The sequence below is a fragment of the Myotis yumanensis genome, unplaced genomic scaffold (assembly GCF_028538775.1).
Source record: "Myotis yumanensis isolate MYYU_CA2020_CCGP unplaced genomic scaffold, mMyoYum1.0.hap1 SCAF_5, whole genome shotgun sequence".
Taxonomy (NCBI): domain Eukaryota; kingdom Metazoa; phylum Chordata; class Mammalia; order Chiroptera; family Vespertilionidae; genus Myotis; species Myotis yumanensis.
Window position 1 is genome coordinate 90,681,931 of NW_027223756.1, and position 23,188 is coordinate 90,705,118.

A 23,188-nucleotide genomic window follows, 5' to 3' on the forward strand; every position below is an offset into this window, starting at 1 on the left:
CCCACATTCTTAGGGTGGGAACAGCTGGAAGAACAGATAACATGTAATGTCAAGTAGTGCTAAGAGTTATGAAGAAATTGCAGCGAGTGCAGAGGATCCACCTTCAAAGCAGGTGCTGTGAGGGTGCACCTGAAAGCCGGAGTAGCACGTGCAAGACCTGAGGTAGGAATGCACAGTATGTTGGAGGATCCAGGAGGAGGCCCGAGGTGGGGAAAGAAGAGGGGAGATGGGGGAAGGTAAGGGTGGGAGGATCACAGGAGCACCCGTCATAAGCAGATGGGGTGATGGGTAGTTGGAGTCCTCACCAACCCAGGTGGAGCCCATGACTACCCTCCCCACCTCATTTTCCCCACCAGTGCCCATGGTCCGGGAGGCTCAGGGGCCATCTTCCCTCTGAGTGCCACCCTGGCCTCCCCACACTCTGGCTTGCTGCTTCAGCCAGTCTCCCTGTCATCCCCTAGCTCTAACCACTCCAGCTGTCCACTGCCAGCTCTTGCACAGTATGTTTCCTCACCTGCAGTACCCCACTGCTTTACAGTCCCTGCCCCCTTCCAGGCAGAGCCTGGAAAGTCTGCAGGGAGCTGGTTGCTTAGGAGGCAAAAGGGCTGAGAGGCATGGGGGAATGGGCATCTTGGTCCCTGAGTGCTGTCAGCAGCCTGGGTAAAAATAACTGTGCCCCTGCCCCCGGCAATGACGTGACAATGCCTGCAATGATGGGGGATGTGCCCGCAGGAGGATCTGGTAGAATCCACGTTGCCATGGCGATGCTGACTCAGGCAGAGGCAGGTAGCAGCATCTGGTACCCAACTGGCCTGTCCCCGTGTTCACAGCACCCAGCCAGGCCCCTACTCTGCAGGGTCCACTCTAGAAGTGGCTTCTGAGACTGGGAGGATGGTTAAGACCCTGGGGTAGCTGGATCAGTTCCTGCATCAATCCATCCAGCACCTGCTGAAAGGTGTGAGATCTGAGACAGTCTCTCCCTCCTGTTCCCAGTCTCTCATCCTCTCTTCCTGCATCTCTCTCTGCCTCTCCATCTCAGAGTACAGTCCAAACCCTTCCCCACACATCCCAGAACCTGTAGCGGCTGTCCATTCCACCTTCCTCTCTCCCAGTCATTTGTTCTCCAGCCACACTAGCCTATGCTTTTCCTCCAGCACATCAGCCCACTCCCACCTCAGGGCCTTTGCACATACTGGTCTGCCTGGAAGACCTTGAGGGTCTTCACCTGGCATTTATCTTGCTTGATTCTCTTGGCTTCCTTATTATCTGTTTCTATCCCCACCTCCAGAGTATGGTCTGTGGTTCCTCTGGAGGCCTGCCAATTTCTGCCTTCACTTCCCTCACTGGGAAATGGGCAACTGGGCATGGTGGTCACAGTATGACCTCATCGAGAAGGTGCAGATTAATCGCTTACAACTGTGCCTAGCAGAGTAAACGTTCAATAAGCACTTAGAAACAGTTCCATGAGCTAGCTGCTAAGGGATAAACACAATGTGGTCCATCCACACAGTGGAATGTTATTCAGCCACAACAAGGAGTGACACACTACAATGTGGATGAGCCTCGAAAACGATGCTGAGAGAAACCAGACACAAAAGGCCACATGTTGTATGATTTCATTTATATGAAATGTCCAGAACAACCAAATCCATAGATACAGGAAGCAGATTCGTGGTTTAGGGGCTGGTGGAGGTGGGAACAGATATGGTTTCTTTTTGGGATGAAAATGTTCTGGAACTAGATAGAGCTGGTTGCACAATATTGTGAAGGGCACCAAATGCCACCAAATTGTTCATTTTAAAATGGTTAATTTTATGTTAGTGAATGTTACCCACTTAGAAATAATAAAAAGGACATTGGGAAAAAGCAGGAAATCTGGCCCTGGCCAATGTGGCTCAGTTGGTTGGGTGTCGTCCCTGCACCAAAAGTTGCCAGTTTGATTCCTGGTCAGAGCACATCCCGGGGTTGCCGGCTTGATCCCTGGTGCAGGAGGTAGCCGCTTATTTCTCTCTCTCCCTCTCCCATCTTCTCTGTTAGGACACAGTGTGACAGGAGGCTGAATGGCTGGGATGATGTCAAAGACGTCTGGGTGCCTTAAAGAGGACAGTCTGCCCCCCAGGGGAGAGGGAGAAAGAAGGACCTACAATCTATGAGGGGTCTCACAGTAAGTAGGGGAGGCTATGGGGTTCAGTCCAGCTGAGGGCTTTTTGGGGAGCCTACTTTCTGCAGACTTGTGGACACAAACAGCAAGAATAATTTTCTCGCCCTGGCTGGTTTGGCTCAGTGGATAGAGCGTTGGCCTGCAGACTTAAGGGGCCCAGCTCTGGTTCATTTCTAGTCAGGGGCACAGGCTTGGGTTGTGGGCTGATCCCCAGTAGGGGGCATGCAGAAGGCAACCAATCAATGATTCTCTCTCATGATTGATATTTCTATCTCCCTCTCCCTTCCTCTCTGAAATCAATAAAAATATTTTTTTTTAAAAAAACAATTTTCTCATTTTTAAGGAAAACAGTTAAGATATCCCTGGACAGTGTTGCTGCATCCAGACATCCCCCTCCAAGAATAGACTTCTAGGGTTTCAGGAAAGGTTGCTTTTCCAGAATGTTCCGGGGAAACTGCATCCTGGTCTCCATGGTGACAATGGAGGCCAGCCACTGCGCCACAGTCCACATGCATTTAGAGACAACCTCCAACCCTGGTCACCAGGGACACTCAATGTGCTAGAGGGTCACAACATGGAGGGACAGGACCTGGGGTGCTCACAGGAATGGTTTTCAAAGGAACAGAAGGGAATGAGGGAGGGGAAGGCTCATGAGGACCCAGAGTATTTTTAGGCACTGAATGTAGCCCTGAAGTATTTCCACGGCCACTCCCGAGAGTGAGCTGGGTGACTATTTCAGTGCCTGGTTCCAGTGGAGGCGGGGCAAGGATGAGTCACCCCTGGGTGACTGGGCCTAGACCGGAAGGGGCCTGTGAGGTGACTGCTCACCAGGCCAGGCATCTGGTGCCAGCCTCTGGGGCATAGAGGACAGTGGCCTGGCCACTGCCCACCGGATGGCATCACTGCTTGCCCCCACCCCCCACCCCCCCGACAATGGGCCAATCATCCTGACCTGGAGATTTACAGGGATGAAGAGGGTCCTGGGGCGGGGGGGGGGGGGGGGGGGGGGGGGGTTCAGGCGCTCCACAGGTGCTCATTGAAGCACCACTGAGCGCTTCGAGCATGAATAGAGCGTTTGTTGTATACCAAGCATTCCCTCCAGTAACTCTCCCAACAGCCCCGTGAGGTAGACTCAGACTCATTACCAGCAGGCATGAGGAAGGGGGGATGGTTAAACCTGCAGGGCCCCTATGTGCCTTGAACCCTGTCTCTCAGTTGAAACCACAGTAAGGGGAGTGAATTTTTAAGCAGGAGGCTATCTTGCCTCTTCCCTACCCCAACTGACTCTAGACTCCTGACTGTGCTTGACACAACAGAACTGAGAGAAGGTAAACGGATCCCCTAAGTTCAAGGACGAAACGGAGGAGCTGTGTGACCTGGGTCAGGTACCCATCCTCTCTGTGCCTAAGTACGGCAGCAGGCCATAGAATCTCAGGGAGCTTGCACTTGCTGTTCCCACCACCTGTTCTCTGCTCTCCTCCCATGACCAGTGCCTTTTTGTCCTTCCAGAGCTGGTTTGACTGTGTCCCTTCATTGAGGCCCCCCCCCCCCCCCCCCCCCCCCCACTCTGTGGAAAGGTCCCTCGGTGTCCTGAGCTTACTGTGGAATGGGCAGCTCATATGCCTGGGTCCTCATGGCAGCCTTGCTCCTTGTTCCACCTCATGGCCTCCATGAGAGGCTTTACTGGTTTCTTAAAACCAATAAAGAAGTTCCAAGTCCCCAGAACTACCTCTCCCTGGTCTCCTGGCTTCACCCTGGCCCTCAGTGTTCCAGAGCCCTCTGTCGCTTCCCATCTCAGTCAGGGCCTGCACCAACCCATTTCCTGCCCCCCTTCACTTTGCTCCCATCACCAATCTGCACAGAGCCTCTGCATGGGCTGTTCCTCCATCTGAACTCTCCCCCAAGATAGCCGGCTCCCTTGCCTCCCTCAAGCCCTTCTCACACATCACCTTCTTGCCTTCTCTGACCACCTCCACTTCCCACCTTTACTTTCTCCTCCAAAAGCACCTGGATGGGGTGTGGTCCCTGTTCCTCTGTCCTAAGCCAGCCCTCTGCTCCTGCTGTGGCAGGTGGCCTCTCCCATTGAGTGGGCAGCAGGCCTTCTCCCGAACCCCCTCCCCTGGCTAAGCAGCCAGCCCTTTGTCCACAGGGGGGTGGCAGAGGACCCCGGGGCACATGCTGAGCCACCGGAGACACTTAGTGCCAATGCCAGGAGGTGCCTGGCACCAAGGTCCAATTGGAGGGTGGGAAGGACAGCTGCTGTCACACCTCCTGGAGGTGGTGGTGGTGGGTTCAGTGCAGGCATCAAGGAAGGATGACTTGGAGGTGTGTGCAGGCAAGGGTGATACAGAAAAGCAACAGAGACGCCTCCCAAACAGCTGTGTCTATGTCCCAGAAACGGGCTCTTGGCCCCAGGCTAAATCACACCTGAGCGAGGGAGGCTCCCAGATGGCCACCAGGAGCCAACTCCAGGGGGAGGAGGTCACTGCTACATGTGAGGATCCTGCATTGTCTGCGGACAGACCATCAGGACAGGAAGAGTGAGGCCCCTTACTTTTGGTTTCTCTTACTGAGGGTTTGAGGCTGGTTTCTTCAAACCAATAAGGAAGAAGACAAACAGAGCTGTCCTAACAGCCAGCTCCAGACAGGGCATTCAGGAAGCCCAGACACCTAAGTGCAGGGCCAGCGCAGTGGCTTATGTCTGGGGTAAGATGACAGGACAGCTAGCCAAGCTGCCCTTTGGAAAGGTCAGGGCCAGGTGGCTGGGGCTAAGGGCAGTGTGGTGAGCAGAGACAGGCTCACATCCCTGAACTTCAGAAGGATACAAGGTGCTGGGCGCCTCCGGACGCTCTTAGTCCAAATCACAGTTAAATTGCCAGGAGCAGGCCTCCAAAAGACTCCCCATCACAGCCCATGGGACACTAGGTCCCAGAGCCCCCATTTCATCAAAGATCCACCAGACAGAACACCTGTGGCAGGAGCCCTGTTCCCAACCCCGCAGACCAGGAACCCAGAGGCCTTCTGTAGAGAGAGATGATGCTAGGAGAGGTGGCGGTGGGAGCCAGCAGGCACTGACAGGGCCCAGCCTTGCCACCAACACTCCGCTGTTTTGCAAGAACCATTCACACCAGAGTTCACCCAAACAGAGAAGGCGACTGCCTCGAGTAATGTTTGGGTTTTCTTAAGCTTCTCCCCTCTTCTCCAAGGCATCACCATCCACAATGCGTGAAACTCTTGCCTTTCATAAGAAAATGTAGGACATGGTAAAAGTCCTGTTGAAAGCGCTTACCCTCGGCGAGATGTGCTGCAGGCCTAGAAAGGAAACTTCCTACAGGGCTGTGACTTACCGAGGAAACCACATGCTATCGCATGCCCAGCGGTTCAAAAGAAACTTCGGATTGGTGGTCTGTGGCTGTTTTGTTTTTATTTTTGTAACACAAAAGAGGGAGAAAGGCAAAGGAACGGCCCAACCAAGGCCCCACAACAGCATCTGAGGCACATATCTGTGCGGGTTTGTTATGAAAAAAGTTTCAGGTCTGTCTCAGGAAAACTCCCTGGACTGTCAATCTCAGTGCAAAGACCTTAAAATGAAAACTTCCCATCTGTTTGCCACACAGGGATCCAACAAGAGATACAAAACAAACCTATTTGGAAAATGCCCCCGTTAACACAAGGGGGAAGGCTCTACAGATGCATTCACACACAGAACCTTCCAGGAATCAAGTTGGTTGCGACTTCACAAAATCAAAACCACCAAATAATATTTTCAACTGTAGAAATTCTGGCTTAAGAAAAGGACTTAATGCCCTGGCGGTGTGGCTTGGTTGACTGGAGCACTGTCCTGTACACCAAAAGGTTGCAGTTTCAATTCCCAGTCGGCACATATCCAGGTTTCGGGTTCCATCCCCAGTCAGGGTACATGCCGGAGGCAGTAGAATGATGATGTTTTTCTCACATCGATGTTTCTCTCTCTCTCTCTCTCTCTCTCCCTTCTTCTATTAAAAATCAATTTTAAAAAAGACAACATAAAGAGGAGGTCCACAAAATGCACAGGTGGGGTCCCCCCAACACCTGCCTCTTTTTTTCTGTTCTGAACAGACTCATGGACTGGAGCAGACATGCAGCCTGTTGGGGGAGGGCTTAAGTCTCTGGGTAACGCAGGGCCAGCTCACTGTTTACCCGCCTGCCTGCCGGGCTTCTTTTCTGGCTGACCTCTGCCAGTGCCTGGGATCCCGCCTCTGCCACGGCCGCCAAACACACCTGCAGGACAGAAGTGGGGGCTGCATGGGAGCCGGGCTCCAGGGTATTCTAACCCCGAGTCTCCCTCCGTGGCCCCCCTATGTAAAGTGGGGAAAAGCAGGCTGAAAATCTGGGGTGGAGTGTCTGACCAGAGCTGGGTATGGGTGGTGCTCGAGAATTCCTCAGTGTGACAGAAGAGACCAGATCCCCCAGGTTGCAAAGGGTATGAGGAAGGATAGAGGAGGACCACAAGTCACATCGAGGCTTGGGTCAGGCTTCCTGGGAGAGAGGGACGGGGGCTGGGGTGGGGGCTTGGGCTATGGAGTGAGTGGAGCAGGAGCCAGGACAGGGGCAGGACTCTGGCCAGGGGTGGAGCAGAGACCCCCCCAACTCTGAGGCTAAGGTGTATACTGGGGACCCAGGACCTCCCTCACACTAACACCATCCTGTAGGCCCAGCGACCAATGCTGGCACGGGTTGCCCCATATCACCTCTCATGCTCAAGACCAGCTTTGCCAAGGTGGCTTCTCTTCAGAGTGGCCTGCGCAGGCCACTCCCCCCACCCTCCTTGCAGCTTAGTCACCAGTGGTACCCCCCAGTGCAAAGAGCCTGGCCTTAGGTATCAGACAGGCCCTGAGAATTCAGGGCCCACTAACCCCCAGTTTCTGTCAACCCTCCACCTGGAGTGCCCTCTTCCTGTGGTTCACTCTGTCACCCGAGTCTGGCTGAGAGCTGGCTCCAGGCCTGGCATTCAGAAGGTCCACACATAAGAAGAGAAGAGGGCAGGCCACTCCAAGAACAGGAACCCAACCAGGAAGGTGGGGTGTACAGATGGCCTCTAGGCTCCGGCCCCAGCTGACTGCACAACAAATTTAATTGTATGCCAGAGTTGTCATGTCGCAGCAGTGAGGGGAGTCTATAAAAAAGGTGTGACCTTGGCATCAAGGAGTCAGGGCAGGGAAGGGTTCTGTGCCAGGCCCTGAGTTGGGGTCCTTGCCCGCAGCCTGAGCAGGTGGGCACTGCCAGATCCTCTCTACAGAGGGGAAACTGAGACTCAGGGAGGTGCCATGCCCAGAGATGAGAGTTGAACACCCTGGTCTGCATGACACCAGATCAATCCACTGGACAACCAAGGACTCAGCTGGGACCCCGGGTTGGGGTCTGGGACAGATGGCAGTCAGCAGCAATAGCCACTCCACAGAAGAGTCCTGTGAGTCACAGCTCCCCTGGCTCTGCTGCGGGGGGCGGGGGTGGTGGGGGTGGAGTTGAGGGGAGAGGCTCAGAGCCAGGCCTGCTGCACTGTGAGAGCACCAGCCAAGAATGTCAACACTGGGCTGAAATAGATGCCACGTGCTGCAGCCACTTGTGTGTGTGTGTGTGTGTGTGTGTGTGTGTGTGTGTGTGTAGGACCTACCTCGTCCAGCACCCCCCATGCCACGGCCTTTCTGCTGCTTCTGCTGCTGCAGGCCCCCACGGCCACGACCCTTGGCCACCACCTCTTCTTTGACCATGTCAATGATCTCATCGGGGATGCGCAGGTACTTGATGGTGCTGCCGCGGATGTAGCACTCGGGCATTCGCCAGAACTTGTCCCCATCCTGCACAACAGGGGGTGGGGATCTCAGATCCATGCGGGTCCCTTCAGAGTGGGTACAGACAGCTGGGTGCCACCTGTATCTCTGGCATCCCCCCTGTAGGCTGCCAAGTTCACAGTCCCAGATATGACACGAGGCCTCTCTAAAGGGGGTCTTAACAGACCCGCAGCACCCTTGGCACAAGAGGAAGAGCAGCAGAGCTACATGGGAGATGGCGTCAATCTGTCCTCCAGTGTGGGATGGGGTTTGTTGCCTGCAGCCCAAAGCCCAGGGTGGGGAGCTGCCCCATGCACCAGGTGCTGCCACAACCCACCTCCTGTCTGCACCTGTCCCCAGCCTTCTAGAACACACCTTCTGGAACCTTTTCTAGGGAGGTGCCATGCCATGCCCAGACACAGGTAGGTATGGAGACGAGGGCTTAAAGCCCAGGTCTGTGTGGGCACCAGATCAATCTGCTGGGCTGGACCTAGAGCTGACTCATTCATTCATCCAACTGTCTCCTGGCAGAGGCTGCGCTTGGTGTGGGACACAGGCCAGCAGGAAGAGATCCTATGTGACAGGTGAAGAGGTCCAGGAGGGGAATGGGGAGGCAGGTTTGGTGCTCGCCAGGGTTAGCTCCCCAAGATGCCAATTTTCAGGGGAACTAATTGAGGCTGGAGAGATAGGGGGCTTGCAAAGTAAAAACTCTGTGGTTCCGCCCTAGCCGGCTTGGCTCAGTGGATAAAGCATCGGCCTGCGGACTGAAGGGTCCCAGGTTCGATTCTGGCCAAGGGCACATGCCTGGGTTACGGGCTCCATCCCCTGTGTGGGGTGTGCAGGAGGCAGCCAATCAATGATTCTCTCTCATCATTGATGTTTCTCTCTCTCTCCTTCTCCCTTCCTCTCTGAAATCAATAAAGAAATGTATGTTTTTTAAAAAACCCTGTGGTTCCTAGGATACAGACTACCCCTCCCCGCAACCCCACATCCTGGAACCAGCACAAGGCCTTTCCCTGAAGTCTCCTCCTGCTGCCCTTGGGTAGGAGCCTAGGGCCTCATATTAGTTTCCCAGCCCCACCCCTATTGCCTAGAGCCAGAAGCCTGGGTAGCCTTTTCCTCCCCCAACACCCTTAGAAATCAGACCAAGACCTCTCCCTGCTTAGAACCCAGCCAGGGTCCCCTTGGCCAAGGACCAGGCCCAAACACAGTATGGCTCTTGAACGCCCAAGATCCAGCCCCACCCTGGCTGCCCTCTCTGGGTACTCAACACACCTTCCAGATGAAACTTTCTGGAACACACAAGGAGGGCTTTCCTGCCTCTAGGACTTTGCACACACCGTTCCTGCCTTTCCTTGTCCAGCTAATTCTGGTCCTTGACAGGGCTTGCCTTCCAGGCTCCCTGAAATCGCCAGTCCTCTCACTTGACACTCACCAGCAGTCTGGTCTGGCCCAGTATAAGCACTCGGAGGGTCAGAGGGAATATTCGAGGGCTAACTCTTCCCAGGAACGCACATGAGCTCCCATCCCACACAGGAACCCCACGAGGCCCTGCACATTCCTTTCCCAGAAAGAGTGGGCGAGGGGCCAAGTCCATGGGGATGCAAAGTACAGCCAGATAGAAACAGAAGGATTCCATGGAAGCTGGAGGCCAGGGCTGGGGCTGGCTGCTCCTTGATTGGCTCTCCCTCAGCCAAGGACAGACCAGGCTCAGTACGCTCCCTGCAGGAACCTCACTCTGCTTTCCATGGCAGTTTAGCGCCCGCCAACCAGGGCTCCCCTGGGACCTTAGCCCCTGGGGTCTCTGGACTCTGCCACCCACCCACTGCCCAAGGGATTTCAAACCTCATCCCAGCCTCTCCTCCCAACCACCTGGTCACAGAGGGAACTCCCAGAGGAGCCATGTTTCTAGGCTTAGTTGACTCTGGAGGCTGGACCAAACTTTCCCCGAACCCCGTAGTTGGTTCTACAAGTGGACACAGACCTACTGGCCATGTGCAGAAAGACACATGCACGCCAGGCCATGCATTGCAGCACTGTCTGCTGAGGCCATAATGGAGCTGCCCCTACACCTGCTGCCTGGCATGTGGCAAGAAAACCAGGAGAGAGCTTCTAGCTGATGTGGAAGCTCCACAGTGTCCCATTACAAGAAACAGGTCATGGAGCCGTGTAGGTGAGGGAAGGGGTCATGCCCACTAGTCTGCCCGTTGGAGTGTGAACCATGCAGAAGGATGGACCAGGGGTAGGGGGCTGTCTTATGCTGTGCTGTACTCTGGCATGGCAAACCCGAGGGGCATGCTGTCCTCAGGCTCAAGACAGCTCCAACCTGGCTAAGGCCCCCAGCAGCTTCTTCCTTTTTAACCCGGGGGGCTATTATGGGCATGGGGACTAAGACTGGAATCCAGGCAGAAGGCTAGAGCCCATGCACATGAGTGGGAGAGCGCCTGCCTCCCCCGCCGTCCACATCCTCATGGCTCTGGGGTCTTCCCAGCCTGTGACCCCAGGGACACTTCCCCAGCCCTGGGAGCTCAGGTTCTGGCCCTGTAGTTCCTGGCTTCAGGCCTGGGGAGGTAAGCGAGCCTCTGGGGCCACAGGGCTGTCCTTGCCCCCAGATACCCCACCGCCACACCACCATGGCCTGCAGCCTGGAACAGCAGCAGCCAAGGCTGACAGGAGGGTAGGGTCTGCCTGCCCGTAGACTTGTATCCAGAAGCACCCGCTCAGGCCTGAGTCTTTCTTTGTCAGGGGTGGAAGCAGGGGCAGGAGGAGAGGGATAGCAGATCAGTACCTGATCAGGAAACATCCCCACAGGTGCAAAGTCCTCACAGGTGCAGAGTCCAGGACACTGGGAGGCCCTGCTCCTCCCCTAGGCCCCACCCTTGGTAGGATGACCTGTGGTAGGCTGAGGAAGCCCCCCTACTCCTCCCAAAAGGTGCAGGGAAAGGCCTTCACTTCATGGGGAAGCCAGAATGCTGAAGCTCTGTAAGCCTCCAGTCCAAGCGAGCACTGCTGGCCACACTGCCTCTACTCCCCATGCCTGCCCGCCCCACCCAATGCCCCCAGGTGTCAGGCACAGACTCCAGCTCAAGGGTACTCACCCTAGATGTGCATATCACCTCGCGCAGGTTGATGTTCATCCAGTTGTCACAGCTTACCAGGTGCCCATTGTATGTCTCCCCGTTTTTAAGCTCCACTAACTGGAGAGAAACGGGTCCCAAGTCAGCCAGGGGTCCCAAGGGAGGTGCAGCCCTGCCAGTAAGAGTAGCCCCAACCTCATTCAGATATGTCCTCAGCTCCTTTTAGTACCCAGGGCCCCAGAGAATCCTATCTTACAGGGAAATGTTCTGCGTTCTCTGTACACTTTGCGGGGCACTTCTACAAGGAAACCTTTTGTTTTTGGTGAGGAAAAAAAAAGACCCAAAACCCAATAAAATCAATAAAGGTTGTGATTTCAAAACAAACAAAAGAATACTCAGACCTGGCCCATGTTCTCAGTGGTTAGAGCATCAGCCTGAGCATCTAAGAGTCGAGGGTTCTATTCCCGGTCATATCTGGGTTGCAGGTTCGATCCCCAGCCTGTGGTCAGGGTGCATGCAGGAGGCAACCAATCTCTGTCTCTCTCTCACATTGTTGTTTCTCTCCCCCCACCCCCCACAAACTCTCTAAAAACAAACAAAAACAACCATTGAAAAAAATATCCTCGGGTGAGGATTAACAACAACAAAAAAGAATCAACTCAGATATTTGTGAAGGCATACATCCGTGTAAAAATGCATACACGAACATTCACAGTAGCCAAATATTCACAAATAGCCAAGAGATAGAAAAAAATCAAATGTACATCAACTGATGAATGGATAAACACATTGTGGTCCATCTACACAATGGAATATTATTCAGCCATAAAATACCACAATATAGAGGAACCCTGAAAACATGCTGAGTGCAAGAAGCCAAACACACAGGCCACATGTTATATGACCCCGTTTATACGAAGTGTCGGGAGAGGCAAATCCACAGAGACAGAAGGTGGATTTGTGGTTCTCAGGGATTGGGCCAGAAGCATGGGGAGTAACTGCAAATGAGCATGGAGTCGCCTTTTGGATGACGGAAATGTTCTGGATCCAGAGAGAGGTGACGGTTGTGCAATATTGTGAGTTTACTAAAGGCCACTGCATTATTCACTTTAAAGGGTTGAGTTCTGTGGTATTTGAATTACACTGAATAAAAAGAACACACATATATTAGTTAACCCGCCGGGAAAATGAATGAAGGGAGCTTCCACTATAAGTCTCTCTTGTGTTTGACTTTTCTTTCTGTTTGACCTTTTTAATAATAAGCACATATTACTTTTGTAAGCAGCAACAATGACACTGGTCCTGACCTGTATGGGAAGTAAGAGAACAAGCTGCTGTTCTGTGGACAGGTGGGGAAGCAGGTTTGGCTAGAGGCACCTCACCCTTGGCCCAGTGTCCCCATCCCTGAGCTAAGGCTGGTCCCCACTGAAAGTCGCTGTCCCAGATGGTACATACCATGGGGTGATTCTGAGCCGTCTTCAGCAGTGACAACGGGAGCTGAAATGCAAGCAAAAGTACAAGATCTGTCTGTTTAATCAGCTCCTGGGAGCCCCAGGCCTCTGGGGAGGGTCCCACAATAGCACCAGGAGTACAGGAGCATACATGCCTAACCCCGTAAGGGAGAGGCAGTCTCCTCATTCTGCACAACCCCAGGACACACACCTGCTTCCCAGTTTAGGAAAGAACCCTCTCAAGGCCCCTCTTTCCTCCCAGAGGCAGCTGACACCTAGGCCAGTGCTGTTTATTTGGTATTTTTTTTATAACTCACACTGTACATTGTCCTCACACCCACCATGCTTATCAGCAGCATCACAGCATACAGGTCCCTCTGCTGCTGTTTTGCTCAACTGATATTTAAGATGAATACACCCAACTCCAGGTCTCATTCCCAGCACTGCATATGGCTATTGTCACACCCTCTTTACAGATGGGGAAACTGAGGCTCAGAGAACTCTGCCCAGCACTAGAGCTAGTGAGAGAGAGAGCTTGGTTGGACTCTGTCTCTCTGAAGCCGGAGGGCAGCCCCAACTGGACCAAGAGTTACTCGGCCAAGCACAATGGGGAGTCCACCTTGATCTGGAGGCCACACTGAACTGGGTTTTCAGAGACAGGAGTTCACCAGGTAAGAGGAAGAAACATTCCAGAAAAAGTTTGTGGTTATTGCAAGAGATGGCAGATAAAGGATGGAATCTTTTAAAGCTCACCCAGATAGGTGGGCTTTTAAGATATTTCTTTTTCCATCATTACTGAATTTCTTTTTAATAACAAACATGGTGCAACTGGAAAAAAATCAGCTCTTCTCACTCTGGAAACACAAATCAGGACCCATACACTGGAGCCACCCCCGGCTCTCCAGAAAATGACTCAGGTGTGGTGCTTGGGTCCAGGTCCAATGGTAGCCAATCAGTACGGCCAGAGGAAGGTTCTGGCCTAAGGACCCTGCAGACAGGAAACTGCCTCAGGGAGCAAGAGGTTTTGCTTCATCCTGCCCTGGCCTCACACTACTCATTCGATATGGGCAGCCGTTTCTCCAGGTGGCAGAATGGAAAGCATCTCCTGTGGAGGTGGAAATGGCCCTCAACCCCCGCAGGGTGGCTCTCCATGGAAGGGCTTGGGTTGGGGGCCAATCCAATATCCCACAGACCTTCCCCAGAAGTCACCAGGGAGGTCCAGCGACAACAGGAAGCCAGGCCCAAGCCCACTTCCTGCACTGGCTTCCTGGACGGGCAAGATAAGAAGAACGAGCCACGTGGAGGAGAGGCAGCTGCTCTGGGGAGGATGGGCAGGTTGGAGACACCATGGCCAACCCACTGCTCCTGCCCTCTCATTTGGGTGCATCAGTGTGACGCTGCCCCGGGCGTGAAGGAAACTCCCAGGAGGACCAGAATGGCACTTGGGGCCAGGCGCCCAGACTGCCTTTACTATGGAGAAGCTGTGGGCTTTCCAGGCAAGGGGGAATCTGAACCAAGGTGATGCGACACCGGGTTCTGCTCCCAGATCACTGGAAAGGGGACAGGGTCCGGCTAGACCTGGAATGTGACAATGAAAAATGGCCTCAGTTGCCAAGAAGTAGAGGGAGGGTCAGAGGAAGGAGTTGCCCAGGGGCACAGAGCAAGGGCATAAGCCAGTGAGAGCAGACGGACGCCTGTCAGCAAGGGACCCACACATGTATTTTACGACATACACAGCCCCTAGGCCAGTGATGGTGAACCTTTTGAGCTCGGCATGTCAGCATTTTAAAAAACCCTAACTTAACTCTGGTGCCGTGTCTCATATAGAAATTTTTTGATATTTGCAACCATGGTAAAACAAAGACTTATATTTCTGATATTTATTTTACATATTTAAATGCAATTTAACAAAGAAAAATCAACCAAAAAAATGAGTCCGCGTGTCACCTCTGACACGCGTGTCACAGGTTCGCCATCACTGCCCTAGGCTGACGATGGCCTCTCTCAGGTCACCACGCTGTACGGCTGCTGGCAGCACCGTTCTGGAGGACCCACATCCTCCACAGCTGTCACTGGCTGTGCCCCATCCACAGAGGAGCCGAGGATGCCTGAAACACATAAGGGACCAGCACTTGCTCCCAGCCCTCCCCTGACTTCCCTCTCACCCCCCAGGCGGGCCAGACCTGACAAGGCTCCAGCAAATAGGCCCATTCTGCTCCTCGCCAGGCAGGTTCCTATTGCTCAACCTTTGTTCCTGCGATTCCCTCTGCCTGGGGTGGCCACTCAAACATCACCTCCCTCTGCCAGGACCTCATAATAACCCCATTTAGGAAACGAGATTTCCACCTGGGCCACCCTCGGCTGTTTCCATGATAGCACTTAGCCAGTCTCTAATTATCTTGTTTACTTGTCTCCCTGGCTAGACTTGAAACACCACGCCTCTTGCTGGACTGGAAAACTCAGAAGGTGTGGGCTTCGTCCAATGCCAAGCACGGGGCCGGGCACACCAGGTGGACTAAGAAAATATTTGCTGAATAAATACAAGGGAAATACACATACTGCCCAGGAAGGCACACGGGGCGGGCGGAATGCTCACCCCACCCCTCAAATAAGGAGACGCTCAAGGGAGAGGTGGCATCCAGACAGCCCTCCACTGCTGCAACCAAGGACCGGGAGCAGTGGCCAGGCCTTGCCATCTCCATCCTCATCCCCAAACTGTGCTGGAGACTGGGGGGCGGGGGGGTGGGGGGGGATGCTGGAGAACTTAAAACGGGAAAGAGAAAGATACGTGAAGGTGTCAAAAGAAATGGGAGAGGGTCAAGCACTCAGCTCCGGGGGAGACTGGAATTGGGAAAGTCAGAAAAGCGAAAGGAAAGAGGGTTCCTTCCTCTGGGCTTTCTCACAACCTTTAGAGTCTGGTTGTCAGGTCCGGGCCAATCCTGGACCAGACCCAATGGGCTCCTGAGGTTCCCAATGCAAAAAGCCGGCATGGACCACCATCCCCGGTACACACCCAGCCCCCTGCTTCCATGCGCCGGGACCACAGGGAACTGGGGAGGTGTCATGCCCCGTCTACTGGGCGCTGTCAGTGGAAACGATGGGCCTGCACTTTGCACGGGCTCCATTCTAGACTCTGAGACTGTACCAGGGACAGGTACAAAGATTTGCCGCCATGGAGCTTAAAAGAGGGATCATGCTGCTCATCTCCTCGGGAGGACTCTGCCTTCCAGCGGGGAGGAACCTGGTCCCTTCTCTCAAGTCGCAGCGCGACCCGGGTGCTCCGGGCCACGCACTCCCGGCCACGCACTCCCCCAGGAAGCCCGGCTCGGAATTCGTCTTCGGGGCCTCCGTGTCCCTGTCCGGGTCTCAATGTTTCCTTCCGGGAACTGAGAGCGCGCAGTCGGTCCGCTCCCGGCTCAGAATGCCCTCCCCCCTGCTTTGTGACCCGGGGAGAAGAAAACCCCTTTTCTGGATCTGCTTTTCAGCCTCAATACGAGGCACCGGAAGTTGCGCTGCATTCTAGGGCTTTGCAAACCCCCCGGAAGTCCCCAAAACTGGTTTAATGTGAGAACTCGGGCGGGCCCCCTCCTTCCTCGCATTCCAGCTCCCCAACAGGAGGCTAGGGTGGTCGGGGGCACTCGGGACACTTCCCTGCCACACTCCCTCTGTTGCATTCACCGGGCCCTTCAGCGGGTCCCCGTCCTCTCCAGCCTCAGTTTCCCCATCTACAAAGTGGGAGGACTGCGGCCAGGCCGCCATACTATGGTGACACGTTCGTTCAAGCCCAAGTTTTCGGAGACCGACGCGCTGGGTACCCTAGGAGGGCCTCCTGCCCTCTCGGGCCTCAGTTTCTCCTCCTTGGGCCGCGGGCGGGCCCCATTACACACTCACTCCGCGTCGCCCCTGCCCCAGAGCTAGCCCCGAGGGGCCTTGGAGGCCGCGCCCCCGCCTCCTGGCGAGAACACGCCACCACCCTGCCCTCACCATGGTGGCGGCAGGCACCTGGCCCGCCGGTCACTTCCGCCGCGGCCGCCTCCGTTCACGCGCCCGCCGGTAGCCGTCCCGCCGCGCGCCACTAGACTGAATGGAATGGCAGCGACGAGAGCCAGTCCGCACGGGGCTCAAAGGTAGGGCAACCAATCCGTGTGGAATAGGGCGGGGCCTGTTAGGCACGAGGGGCGGGCGGTGCCGTATTCCCGCCGAAGGAATGAGGGAAAGAGCCGTAAAGTGCCGCGGTGAGTGCTGCGAAACGGGGCGGAACAACGTGCGCCGGCACTGGAGGCCTTGTGGGTAAGAGCGCATGCTCATGTGAAACCCTCGCTGATGTGGGCTCCACACTGTGGACAAAACTGGTTATTCCTTACACTTTGCAATTGGAGAAACCGAGGCTCCATGGTTATTAGGAAGTGCCTTCGGGCTCCTGACTCTTCTTTCTTTTTTGTTTTGTTTTGGGGGGGCTCCTACTCTTCTGATACTATTGTAGTTGGTTCTTATCCAAGGCACATATTTTGGTAAATTGCCCCTCTGAGCCTTAGTTATCCACCCTATAAAACCAGTGTAATGATAGAGTCTGCTCTATAGAAGGTTTCAGTGAGAATGAAACGAGTTAAGCCACTTTGGACAACATCTGGCACATACTAAGCACAATGAATGCATGGGCATACAATAAATATTTATTGAGCACCTACTACTTGCTTACTCTTGGAAACACAAGTGAACAGACCTGACAGAACTGGCTCTCCTCGGGCTTAGGAGATGGTTGGGGAGACAGATGGTAAACAAAATGAGTGGGTAAATGTATTCTTTCCTTGGGCTGCTGTAACAAATTACACAATAGAAACCTGAAAGCAAGGTGTCAGCAGGGTTGCTTCCTACTGAAGGCGCAGAGACACAATTCATCCCATGCTGCTCGCCCAGCTTCTGCGAGCTGGCAAGCTTCGTAGTTCCTTGGCTTGTGGACACATCCCTCCAATATCTTTTTCTTCGCACGGCTTTCTTCTCTCTGTGTGCTTGTGTCTAAATCTTTCTCTCCTTTCTATCACACGGACACTCCTTTTTCTTAATAGAACCACTCTAAATCTAGGTTAATGTCACCTCAAGATCCTTAATTACATCTGCAAAGACCTTATCTCTCTATATATAAAAGGCTAAGTGACTGATGGTACGTAAGTCCGATTGTCTGACCCACCGATACATATGATGCACACTGGCAATTTAAAAATAAACGTTGACTCGCACATGTGCGATACATATAAAGCTCTCGCTCTCGCCAATCGCATGCGACGCCAGAATGTATCTGAAGACCAACTATTGGCACTTTGTTGTTGTTATATCATGTTGTTTATTTATTAATCAACTTACCAATTATTGTTTTGTCAATGTTTTTATATCGTTGTTATTGTTTGTTTATTAATCAATTTATTATTTTCATATACATTTTACTAATTTTCTTTCATCTTGACATTTATATTATAGAGAAAGGGTGAATAGTGATATTAAAATATTTTGTATTTTAATTTTATAATACTATCTATACTATTTTTATATGTAGTTTCTTGCAGTAATGTAATCACTGCACAAATCTTTCTTCTAATTAATTTCCTTTGTGCACGAGTTCATGCACTGGGTCACTAGTTTCAAATGAGGTCATACTTACAGGTACCGGGGCTTAGAACATATCTGTCATTATGTTAGTGGATTGGCCAATGACTGACCCCATATAAAGTGCCAGACACTTGTTGCCAACAGTTGTCCTTCATACTTTAGTGTAGGGGTCCTGAGATGAGTACTCAAGGTCACATAGTGTGTTCAGGGGGTGACTCCGGATGCCCCCATTGGGGGTGGAGACCTGATACAGGAAGGGAAGGATCCTGCTGGGGGCACCAATAAGAAGATGACACAGAAAGCAAGCGGAGGTCAGTCCAGCTGGGACAACAGCATAAGAGCTCATGGCTCATTGTGGTCCCACCCAGGGTCAGGGCAGCTGACGCATTTATTATCCAAGTCCCATCTATCATCAGTTCAAGGCTTCCCCCAGGGGAGCTGGCGAAGTCTGGGGTGTGTGCAGGATGTTGACAGGCAGCCAACAGTGATGCCCTAACTGTGGTAGAGGGATCAGGATGAACTGCCAAACTTGGTTTGTTAGGGTAAAGGCTACTTGATGTAAACATCAGAAACTGGGGTGCATGGAGTGCCCCAGCATTAATATGGTGGTGGAAGTAGGAAGAAAATCTTGTGCTGCATTACTCCTTTCTGACTTTTCTATGCAGAGGCTTTCTTCTTTTTAATATATTTTTATTGATCTCAGAGAGGAAGGGAAAGGGAGAGAGAAATGTCGATGATGAGAGAAAATCATCGATCCTCTGCCTCCTGCACGCCCTATACTGGGGATCGAGCCCACACAGTGCCCTGACGGGGAATCGAACCCTGACCTTCTGGTTCATAGGTCAATGCTCAACCACCCAGCTACAACAGCTGGGGGAGGCTTTCTTCTTTTGCCCAATTGGCAAACTCCTCTTCACCCTTGAAAACTCTACTTGGGTGACCCCGTGTGGTAGAGTGAGGTCACTGCGGTTTTTGTAGGTCCTTTCAACATAGGGTGGCCAGAGTTCTCCATTCCCCTGGGCATAGTGATTGATTAAAAGGGAAGCACATGACCAAGCAAGGCCAATTAGAATCTCCCTTGAGTCCAGCTGACGTGGCTCAGTGGGTGAGGTCAACCTATGAACCAGGAGGTCATGGTTCCATTCCTGGTCAGGGCACATGCCTGGGTTCCTGGCTTGATCCCCAGTGTGGGGTGGAGGCACCTGATCAATGATTCTCTCTCAATCAATGACAATGATTCTCTCTCATTGATGTTTCTCTCTCTCTCTCTCTCTCTCTCTCTCTCTCTCTCTCTCTCCCCCTTCTCCCTCTCCCTCTCCTTTCCTCTCTAAAAATCAATAAAAACATTAAAAAAAAAAAAAAAGAATCTCCCTTGAGAGAGATACTGAGGGTTAGGAGGGAGAAGAGTGTTTTCCATGAAGGTTGTTAAAAGTGAAATAGTGAGCTATTCCTATTTACTGAAATAGTGCAATTTACAAGTGAGATAGTGAAAAGCCAGTGCCATGAGGTTGCAACATAAATAACAGCTGCTTGGTGGGCAGGGTGGCATGGTTTGAGCCCCTGAATCCAGCTCTGCCTAAAGCCATTAGGTCTGACTTCCCATTTACGTGAGCCCAAGAAGTTCATTATTGCTTCATCCACTTGGAGTTTGGATTCTGTCCCCCGCAATGAACCCGCACTGATGCGTAGCTGCTTCGTGGACTCTTCAATGACTGGCCCCAAAATCTAATCATTCCCTCTCTTACACTTTGAACTTTGGTACCTTGCATAGATCTTCATTATTACCTGGTGTGCGGCACATTTAATTGTGCTTTTGCACACTTAGGCCTCTGGACTCTGGCTTGTAGGAGCAAAAACATGAGAGGTTGCATGGGCCACTATTTGAGGGAGTCAGCATCGTTCCTTCTCCCCTCTCCGCATGGACACATGTCCCTGGCTCAGCCAATTAGAGGGCTGTCCTAGGCTGGTGCTGGAATTGCAGCGTCAGAGTAACGTCATTCAGGTACAGACATGGCCACCGCTCCACTTCAGAGTCTTGGCCCTGTTTAATTCTGTACCCGATGCTTCGTGAATCCCTATGCTTTTTATTTATTTATTTATTTATTTATTTATTTATTTATTTTATCCCTATGCTTTCTTATCTCTTGAACCAATACTCCTATTTTTTTCATTCCAGTTGAAATTGTATTTCTGACAGCAAAACCTTTAAGAGTGAGGACCAATGTACCTATCAAATTAACAAAAATATCCTACCCTCCACTAAAAAAAAAAGGAGGGGGAAACATTGTAAAACCCAGTGCTAGCAAGGTTATGGTGAAACCAGTGTACATATATTTTCTTCTAAGTGGGGGAAAATGGCATTATGTGTCAGAATCCGTAAAAGCGTCACACCCACTCAGTAATTCATTTCTGACAATTTATACTAAGGAGGTCTTGCAAATGTAGGGAACCATTCTGCCAGACCTTGCAGCAATGTTGCCAACCCTAAACCAGCAGAAAGAACATAAAGGTCGATAACAGTGGACTGGTTGAGTAAGCTCTGGTTCATCCACTAGACAGAATATTTTCCATTCTGGACTCTGTGTGTCGATAGAGAAAGGGGAAGATAGTAGGTTGATAGAGACTTGAATAGTGGAGACACCTGGCAGATACCACATGCAGTGAGTTAAATGGTGACCCCCTAAAGGTCTGTCCAAGTCCTAACTCCCTGAACCTGTGAATGTGACCTTATTTGAAAAAAGAGTCTTTTTAGTTGTAATTAAGTTAAGGATCCTGAGATGAAATCATTTGGGATTTAGGATGGAGTCAAAACGCAGTGACTGCTATCCTTCTAAGAGAAAAGCTAAGGGAGATGTGAGGCACAGAGAAGACAGAGGGAGAGATTGGGGTGATGCAGCCACTCGCCAAGGAATGCTAGGAACCCCCCAAATCTAGAAGAGACAATGGAGGACCCCTCCCTTAGCATCTCCAGAGGGAATGTGGCCCTGCTGACACTGATTTTGGACTTCTGGCCTCCCAAACTTTGAGAGGATAAATTTGTCTTTTCAAGCCACCGACTTTGTGGTCATCTGTTATGGCAGCCCCAGGACATTCATCACCTGAACCAAATGATCCAAATTACATGTCGGTGATAAGTCGTGTGGATATAATGGGATGAGAAAGGCATCTCACCTCTGTGGTCTTCCCCAAACACCCATAACCCCATTCTAATCATGACAGGAACATTAGACCGACCGACCGACAGGATAGAGGTCATCCTGCAGGATGCATAGCCAGTTCTCTCCAGACTGCCAAGGTCACGAACAAGGAAAGACCCAAGCGTCATCCCAGACCAGAGGAGGCTGGGGAGATGTGACCACAAAATGCAATGGGGTTTCCTCTACAGGGTCCTCGCACAGGGAGAGGACACAAATGGAAAACCTGGTGACATCTGGATAACATCAGGTTGATTAATAACAATGCACCAGTGTCGAGTTCTTAGTTATACAAATACACCTGATAATGTAAGATGTTCACATTCCAGGAAGTGGGTGAGGGGTATAGGGGAGTCTCTGTACTATCTTTGCAAGTTTTCTGTAGATCTGAACTTATTACAATACTAGAGGCCTGGTGCATGAAATTTGTGCAGTCCAGGACCCCTTGCTCCTTACTGCCCGCTTGCAGCAGATGTAGGGAGCCCGCCTGTGCTTGCCAGCCATGAGCCCGTTTTCTGGCTGAGCGCACTGACCTCCAGGAGGCATCTCTTGCATTGAACATCTGCCCCCTGGTGGTCAGTGCATGTCATAGCGACTGGTCATTCGCTGGTTTTTCCGCCATTGGGTCGATTTGCATATTAGGGTTTTATTATCTATACCAGCGGTTCTCAACCTGGGGGTCGAGACCCCTTTGGGGGTTGAACGACCCTTTCACAGGGTCACCTAAGACCATCGGAAAACATATATAATTACATATTGTTTTTGTGATTAATCACTATGCTTTAATTATGTTCAATTTGTAAATGAAATTGGGGGTCACCACAACATGAGGAACTGTATTAAAGGGTCATGGCATTAGGAAGGTTGAGAACCACTGATCTATACTAATAATAGAGGAATATGCAAATTGTCCAGGACGCTGTCACGTAACAACCAATCAGAATGGGAGCAGGGCCATGGCAGAGAGCTCAGGGGGCCGAAGGGCGTGGAGAGGAAGGGAGAGCAGATAGGCAGTTAGGGCAATCAGGCCAGAGCAGATAGGCAGTTAGGAGGATCAGGCCAGGAGAGGATAGCAGATAGGCAGTTAGGGGGATCAGGCTGGCAGGGGAGAGCAGTTAGGGCTATCAGGCCAGCAGAGGAGCAGTTAGGGGCATCAGGCAGGCAGGCAGGTGAGTGGTTAGGAGCCAGTGGTTCCGGATTTCAAGAGGGATCTTGGATTGGCGAGGGTGCGGGCTGGGCTGAGGGGACGCCCCCTGCATGAATTTTGTGCACCGGGCCTCTAGTATAGGATAAACAGCTTTCAGTAGTCTTTAATCCCCATTTTACAGTTGAGGAAACTGAGGCTTGAAATGGGAAAATAATTCATCTGAGGGTACAGGACACAAAAGGAGTCAGGCAGAATTTGAACCAAAGCCAGCTCTAACCACCATACTTGCTGCCCTCCATTTTCTCCCTAAGAAAACTTATTAAGATTTGAAAAGAAACAGTTCTTTACAAATGAAATGTTTTTTTACAACTCTGGGGAATAAGGATTTTACAACTCTGGGGAACCCAAGTCCATTACATTGTATCAATTTCCTGGTGTTGACAATGGTTTAGTAAGATAAACTATTTCACTGGGGGAAGCTGAGTAGAGGGTTTATGGAAACTGTACTACTTTTTTTCATCTTTGTGATCAGTCTTATACTGTTTTGAAAAAAAAATAAGTCATAATATAGTTGCGTGACTAAAAGAATTGAAAACAGGGTCTATGAGAGATACTTACACAACCATGTTCATAGCAGCATTATTCACAATAGCCAAAACATGGGAGCTGCCTAAGTGTCCACTGATGGATAGATGGAGAAGCAAACGTAGTCCATCCATTCGATGGTATATTACACAGCCTTAA

At 51.8% G+C, this 23,188-nt stretch overlaps 1 protein-coding gene across 1 annotated transcript; it reads right to left on the bottom strand.

Annotated features, from left to right (window-relative positions):
* Positions 1-5,559: 5,559 nt before the first annotated feature.
* On the bottom strand, positions 5,560-16,591 carry LSM4 (LSM4 homolog, U6 small nuclear RNA and mRNA degradation associated). The gene is made up of 5 exons (XM_070414061.1): positions 16,484-16,591; positions 12,504-12,545; positions 11,070-11,168; positions 7,815-7,998; positions 5,560-6,421 (listed from the first exon to the last, which is right to left on the bottom strand). Exons 1-5 carry the CDS (start codon positions 16,484-16,486, stop codon positions 6,330-6,332), a joined length of 420 nt encoding a protein of 139 aa, XP_070270162.1. The 5' UTR covers positions 16,487-16,591; the 3' UTR covers positions 5,560-6,329.
* Between the last annotated feature and the right edge of the window lie 6,597 nt (positions 16,592-23,188).